Source organism: Scardinius erythrophthalmus, assembly GCF_964197995.2.
Source record: "Scardinius erythrophthalmus genome assembly, chromosome: 10".
Lineage (NCBI taxonomy): Eukaryota > Metazoa > Chordata > Actinopteri > Cypriniformes > Leuciscidae > Scardinius > Scardinius erythrophthalmus.
Window position 1 is genome coordinate 37,276,090 of NC_138230.1, and position 8,271 is coordinate 37,284,360.

Below are 8,271 nucleotides of genomic sequence, written 5' to 3' on the forward strand. Positions count from 1 at the left end.
AAGTTTACGCATACTGAACATGAAGTTTGCTTTGTTCAGGCACTGAAGGGTATTTGGCCATGTAATCCTTGGCAGTTTACACTGAGCACACATTCATCTTTCTTGTCACCGTCTCTACAGGAGGTACTGGTTTATCCTTTCTGCTCCTAGTTGGTATATTATCCTAACAATGCTCCCCATGATGTAATTTCCTCCAACAGAAGTTCTCGTGATTACATGTAACTCTGAAAAGTGTCTCGGTTTTGATGATGTCTCCATACAGGGCATATATGATGTGTTTTTACAGTACAGCTTTGTATCCCTGACAACATTTATTTTCTAGGTCATGAGAAAGGTAGCGGAGGCTTTGCATATGGAATGTAACTTTGGCCCAATTGTGTACTTAACTGAACACACACAAAAAAATCTCTCACTTTTACCACCTTTCAGAGGTTCACAAAAGTGCAGATGGCACAGAGCTTACAAAAGCACGAGGGCTCAAACTAATAAACTAAAGCAGAGAAAGTATTTTTAGCCAATTATCGCTGAAATCTTTTCTGGAAAACTACACTTTGTCCTTCAGAATAAGGACGCGGCTAGCACAAATATGCAATAACAAGCCTTCTTGTCACATAAGTTTAAAAGCATTCTGATCAGATCAAAGACTTAGTAATTTCATAAATCCTGTCCTGGCTTAGGCTCAAAATTCAAGACCATAGTTTAATTGAAACATAATAAATTATTATGACTGTTATTATGAGTGTTTTTAGCTGACTAAATTGCAGTTTTCAGCCTATAAATTAGTGTGTTCAAAAAGTTTCAAGAGTGGGCCTAAATAGAATGTTAAATACTTTTTAAAATATTTAAAAGTTTTTATTACATTATTATTTCATATTACATATTTGGAGTGTCGCACCACAATTTTTCTGCATGTTTCTGAATGATGTTGTTATTTTGGTGCACAAACATTTCTAAGGAATTATAATTAATTTATTAATAAGTCAATAAAGATTAATAATAAATGATTATGACAAACTGCTTTGTACGGTTTACAAAAATGTATTCTTGTAATCATGCTTTTTTTCTTCATTACTACATCACATTTTTTAGTAGTTTAAGAAAAACAGAGAAAGCTATTGTCAACAAGGTCTCATATGTTGCATGAGTGGGCCAACGGGCAAAAACACATTAAGACTGATCTTGGCCTGAGAGGATAACAGCAGTAATTACACAGATGTGAATGTAAGACTGATATCAGAGAGGATAACTGGGGGGAGATCAGTGCCTTCGTGTGTGTGTGAGTCACTAAATAAGCTCTGAAAACGCTTTCTCATCAACATAGAGCTTTCATTTCCTCCCATTATCATGCTCACCCCCCAGAGAGGGCACACATCTGACCTCTGCACTCAACCTCCTGTCCTTCACACAATCTTCCAACCTGAGATGATAATGGCACTTTCACATTCAAACATCACGCAACACAATGAATGTTGGCTATCGAGTACTTTTTGATTCAGCTCCAATCCCCATGGAACAAATCAAAGAACCATCTCTTTTTTGGAAACAATTTCAAAGTGGTCTCCAACTGTGCTTATCACACTGCAACAACCAGACTTGTGCATACGGTCTAGAAAACTTGGCAGTTGGAGGCAAGACAACATTTTACATTTGTATCATCATTATATCAAGTTTTATGTAACAAAGTTTGGGAGGAGCACGTTCAGGTAATCAACCAATCAATCAATCAAGAGGAAGCCGGTATAAATATAGCCTTCCCTCACCTCTGTCCCATGACAGTTTCACAGCATCCCTCCACCACCCCATCACCTCACTCTTGGCTGGTTTTTTATCCCAGTCAAAAGGGGGTACTCTGGGTTCGGGCCAAATTCCGAGCTCTGTGCCCTCTCCCGGACAGCACGCCAAATACGCATACATTTCTACATCTGATTTCATGTACGTGTGAACTCGTGAATGTTTATAGAGAGAGCACAATCATGTTTGAAAAAACTGAGGTTGGGGGAAGGGTTGTGACTAAGGCCACTTTGACCATCTATTGTCCAGAATCTGTAAAGCTCTGAAAAAGGTCCTATTACCCAAATGTCCACTGAATGGCCGATTAGCATGTCTTCTAACACTGACCTTTCAGCCTTATTACTATCAGCCATCCTAGTGATCCCTGCTAACTAGTGAACTTTAAACAACATTTTCACAAAAGACGTTTAAGCAATTCCCATCACAATACAAAAGCAACTTCAATTAGAATGAAGCACCCATCCATCCAACCATCCACCCTTGCCCTCTGTATGGTTGTGAAATAGCATTTACTTGAGCAATAGAAATTCTAATCATGTCAAATCTAAAGGCTTGTCTTTAACCAAGTGCATGGGGAGGGTTTTGAGTGTATAGCTGTTATGTGTGTGTGAAAAACACATGAAAACAAATTTTTCACATGCTTTAAAACCAAAACACTGTTCTTCAGAACAGCACACATGTGTTGTGTCACCATTACCTAGGTGAATCCTGTTATTTAATAACGAATGGAAATCAGCAGCTGTTAGCTGTGAACCTAGTAAGATTATAGCAATGCTGTACTATAATAGATTACAAGTTAAAATCAGACTACAGTGCTGGGATGTTTCATTGCTTTTATCATACCGATACTGCAATTTTTCAAAAGCCAAAGGACTGTTTGAAAGAGAGACTGAGGCCGAATTTACCTTCTAAGCAAGAAGAAAAAGCACATGGATTCTAATATTCTCAGATGTGTTTCAGGCCTCATTCATAATGTGGAAGTATTTGCATCTGCCATGCAAGCGGACAGACCGGATTTTCCCATCAATGCGAGTCGTATACGCCATTGAAAAAGCAACTGTGTGACTCAGGTGGACACCAACCGTGATCACATGCAACAAGGGCTCTTCTCTTTTTTTCTCCACCTTAAGAGACCAATGTTATGCTGACCTTTAAAGATGGTGCAGAAAGCAAAAGCTTGTATTATCATTTAGTCTGAATCCATTCCTTTCAGGGTCAGCAAGTCTACCTTGGGTTGTTTCACCAAGTATAGTGTAATGTAGATATCGGTTATGGGTCACTTTTAAAATAAGATGTAAGCTGGTTGTCAAAAAAATACAATATAATCAACAAATCGGAATTGGGCATCAATACATGCAGTGTAAATGCAGCCTGAGAGTCTGAATGCATTTACAATCTCATGAATTTGAACAATGTGATTTGTATGAAAAGGTAAGATTTTTAGAGAAAAAAAAACAAAAGCGTCTAAACCTAACCTGTCAGTGGCATGAGCAGATAGTACAAAAATGTATGAATGATATTGTACAAATTCAAACAAACTAGCCACTATTTCAAAAAAGAATAGTTACAAATTGCCATGAAAGTGTGTTTTCTTGTACACCTGAATAATTTGCTGCTTAACTACCATAATATGATGCATCATTGGAGGAATTAGTTAGACACAACTATTCCCAAAACCATACTAGTATGCACTTCTGTTCTTTAAACCATAAATGTCGTTAATGGCTGCAGGTCCAACCACACGACTTTGCAAAGCTTTTTGCAAATGTTCACACAGAATCGTTGAACTATGTTGCTAATAACAGAACTTGCAATGTTGGCTAACAATGCTTTTGGGAAAGGCACCCCGGAAAGCAAGGAAATGTAAAGCACGGAGGGCACCTGGAGAGGAGTGATATAAGCTGGTGATGGGTAATCTTTGTCACTTCACTCATATGCTGTTACAAACTGGCTTTCAGTCTGTGCATTGTTCGGGTACACACAAGACTTGAAGAAATAAATTAAAATATAAATGAAAGAATATACAACCTTTCTTGCATTATGACAGAAAATGTCATATCCTGCATTGATTACAGTAAAAATGTATTTATTGTACTAAATAAATGTTGGATTAGGTCAAATCCAAACAGTTTTTCATAATTGTTCTTCACTAATTGGAGAAGCTTGCACACCATCCTCTCAAATAACCTAAAACAAAGTTTCACTCTTATTCATTCATCAGAATATGACCTTGGCAAATACAGAACAAACTTCCCTGACACTAACTTAACATGGCAACCACAGTTCCCGGAAAAATACCATAATTACTACAATGATCGCCAATTAAGCTGAAGCAACTTAATTTGCAATCATTGCCATCTAAAAAATACATTCATTAAAATAACAGAAGCTTAAATTACATAAATATACTTAAGTACACGGTTTAAACTTTAAACGGCACCCATATTAGTTTATTTTACTTTAACTGTAGCAAACATGGCATTCTGACGAAAACCCTTTACCATGGTGAAGTGTTGTAGGCTAGTTGAGGTTTCAGACAGTGTTCTGGTTAACCTTTAACGTTACACATAAAACGGAAAAGTAGCCTCCTTTTTTTTCCCAAATCCCACATTGGTTTATTTAAGTGGTTGGTGTGGGTTTTGGATGATTAATAACCCCACAGAGAAGTTTCTTTGACCCGGACTCACCTGAGACACGAGCGGGATGAGTGTTTGTTCCACCGAGCGAGTTTGGATTTCCAGCCCGCAATCAAAGTTCCCACCGCCGCACGGAGACGAAGCCATTCCCGCCGATCCGACCCCCACGAGTGCTCACGACAACACTGAGTTTTTGAGTCTCTCAATGCCGCAAGCGTTTGTTTGGTTTAGTTTAAAAGCAGCGAGTGCTCTGCACTGTAATCCACGCGCACTCGCTTCTGAGTGTCGGACTGCTCATGTAGGGTACATGCAATATAGCAAACTACAAGCACAGGACTGACTGACTGACTGACTGCTGCAGGCAACCGCTGGCGAGTGCGAGTCTCCGAGAGCAACACAGACCCAGAGAGAGCGCGGGGGTGTGTGTGTGCGCGCGCGATCACAAGCAGACTGTCAGGCAGCACAATATGAGGGACAGTGTCTTTATCTCACCCAACTATTCATTTTACTTTCTGTTCATTATTGTTTTTGCCTTTTTCACTTTTACCTTCGCTTCACATTTCATCTTCATGTTTTAGTTATTCATGCAGCTTTTAGTCAATATCTCAGTTCACTTTAATCATAAAGTGTGTAGGCTACTCAAAAGTGGACAAAACGATTTTTAGTACAGTGTTTCCCAACCTTTGTCTTACATAAAAGGTAAAACTCAAATAATATTAAAATGACAAAATTATAATATTTAGGCTAAATTATTACAATTAACAAATCTTAAACAATGTTTAGCTCCTTAAAAGTAACTGAATTAACTACAAATAATAATTACTGTACCTTAATCTTACAACCTCAGGCTCATAGTTATATTTTAATAACTTTTCATTCATATTTTATTATTATAAAATATAATCTAAAAAAAATTATGAAAAAAATGAAACAGTGTAGGCCTATTATAAAGCCTATTTACTTATTTAGAATCCATTTCACATTTAACAAAATACAATTAAAATATTTCCAAAAACATATATGGAATTTGTCTGAAATAGACCAAAAAACTGAAGACACACCTTATATTGGCATTTCCAATTTTTTGTCCAATAAAATCTAATGACATCCACACATGACAACATTTGCTACATTTTTGGTCAGCACTACATTCATTGCACACAAAAGCTGCAAAAGCTTAAGTAGGCCTAATATAAATGTAGTTATTTGTTGCACCAATACAGCTCAATAAACTGAAATCACTGAGAGCAGTTTAAAATGAAGGGTTTCAATGCCTTGCAAAAGTTTTTGTAAAACAATGAACGTGCTGCAACTGTTGCGATCTGAATTATTATTCCCAAGGTGCATAATGTATTTCCACCATCTCACACCAGCTCATGCCCGTGCGTTTCTGTGGTGCTGCTGAAGTAACAATAGTCCATTTATTAAATGCTAATTGAAGTTACTAATCTCATCACAAATGCAGACCGTGCCCCAAATGTCTCAGCCTGTGATTTTCTCAGTCCCTTTAGAATGAAATGAGGCGATTCAGTGTTTCTCAACTGTTTGCAATGTTATTACTCGTCTGCCAACATATTTCTAAAAGGTTGGGATGAACATCATGTTTTAAGCAGGACAGTCTTATTCACAAAGGCTGTGAAAGCCTAGAGGTGTTCAGGTTAGAAAGCGATTCCCCCTGAGACTGCTCTTCTCAGGAGATTAACTGTAAATTTACTTCAGGTATATTTGGGATGGTTCACCCAGAAATGAGAATTCTGTTATCACGACCTTCTTTCTCATGTGAAACACAAAAGATTTGAAGAATATTTTGACTGTTTTTGTCCATACAATGAAAGACATTGAGGTCCAGTGTTGTTTTGGACCCCATTGACGTTCACTGTATGGACAAAAAACACTTTTCACTATGTCTTCTTTTGAACTCCATCTTTAAATAATGTATGCCTCAATCCATGAATGTTCCTGAAATGTGTGATTTGAGCTGTTTGTGTCATCTTCTTGCATAAGTAACAGCTTTGTTTAAGTGTAAGGCAGTAATTCAAGCTTCCAGGGATGTGTGTATTTCCTCTGAGTCATAAGTATCAGGTGACATGAGAACACTTCCTCAAACCAGTGCAGCTCGAGCAGTGGCCAAATAAACTCTACAACTGAACCACACAGGGACTGTGGGCCTCAAATGTGGTTTGTCCTTATCCAGCTCAAGTACAGAGGTCCACCACTGTGCAACCTCTTGGCTTGAAAGCTGACAACAACGTCAACGTTTTCTTCGGTGCTTAAAATTAAAATGTGATCTGATCATGTTTTCTTCAGGATTGCATATTACTGCAATGCACTGCATGGTATCTGATAAAAGACTGAAAATTTGTTACAGTGAAACTGGATACATTATTCAGGCAATTTGTATTCTCTCTCTCTCAGAATTTCGTAGGGTTATCTGAAGGGTTATATTTCTCTACTTAAATGCGCACTATGAATTTTGCATTATAAAAAAAGAGATGCAAGCAAAACTTCAAAAGGCTGATTCCCCCCAAAAGTGTAAACCAACCAAATGTTTGACCAACCAAAGGCAGATCGAAAGAGTGTTTCTGTCAGAAAACATTACTTTTTTAAAATTTTGTTACACAGAAATTAAACTCAATTATATTCTATAGTTATGTATTTACCATTAAATTTGTATAAAAAATAGAAACAGATATTTTCACTGAAAAAAAATTTATCTTTTTTTTTTTTTATCGTAAGTGGTTGCACACAATTGTTTTTAGCAAATGCATTAAGTTGAACTAAAATTGATTAAGTTCAGCTTGTGGCTAAAATCAATTGTGTGCCACCACTTACGATAAAAAAATTGATTAAATTCAACAAATAATTTTTTTTGTGATGTACATCTGAGTGAAACAAATTATCAAAAAAACAAAAATCTGTTGTTGAAATAATTGGAGAATCCAGCATACTTTACATCAGGGAGAAGTTTGACGTTTCACTGGATGATTGAATTTTCCTATATTTTTATTCAAAATTACGAGGTCAAAACAAATAAAAAAATGAAACATATTCATGGATGAATCGATAACAAGAAAAGATCAATAAAATGCATTTAGAAAATAGAGTGAATTTCCATTTCATGCAGACTTTAAAATCTTTCCCCAGACATTTGCTCATTGCTGAACCTATTGTACTTGAGCATGCATGTTTAGTAGAGCAGACTGCACTTCCTTCACTCTTTTTAGAAATCCTGACAGCATTTTCTCCCTCCAGAGCTCCCTGTGTTGCTCAGTGCCACAAGACGAGGCAATGTACAGAATGTAGACATCATAAATGAAGGGACTTAGAACAGAGAAAGGAAAGTGCAATGTGAGCACATTCATCACCCTGGAAACATGGATCTGCATTCTAGCAGAGTGTCAGATCCAAAGTGAATCTCTAAACCCTTCTTTGCGCCTTAGTCAAACTGATTACAATACCTGTCATTTGTGGGTCATTGCTGGCAGACAATCTGATATTCAAAAACTTAAGTGAATGTAAATTGCTTATACTGCAGTAAAGAAAATCCACCATGATGAAGTGTTTTGACTAATGTTGGTTAATACAAATGTCTTAAGGCCTTCTCAGTCTGGAAGATGAGTGGCTCGTCTTAGCAGTGTCAGCATAAACCCTTAAGTTTATTTAACCCTCAGGCGTCAGAAAGAACCTTGCTGCTGTAAGCTCTTTTTTTTTGTTTCACATTTCTAATGGGACATAATCAGGGGTGGACTTAACCGATAAGTGAGGTAAGCGGCTGCTTAGGTCCCCAGGGAATCAGGGGGCCATCTGATTTGGCTGAACATATCTGGCAAGCACTCAAGTGCAT

The 8,271-nt window shown here is 37.3% G+C and overlaps 1 protein-coding gene across 2 annotated transcripts in view; it reads right to left on the reverse strand.

Annotated features, from left to right (window-relative positions):
• ctnnal1 (catenin (cadherin-associated protein), alpha-like 1) overlaps window positions 1-4,884 on the reverse strand; it is a 57,188-nt gene extending 52,304 nt beyond the window's left edge. For both annotated transcript variants that reach the window (XM_081376086.1, XM_081376085.1), the window contains exon 1: window positions 4,479-4,884. In XM_081376086.1, coding sequence (XP_081232212.1) covers window positions 4,479-4,574 — 96 coding nt within the window. In that variant the 5' untranslated portion in view covers window positions 4,575-4,884. The remainder of the gene's footprint in view (window positions 1-4,478) is intronic.
• Between the last annotated feature and the right edge of the window lie 3,387 nt (window positions 4,885-8,271).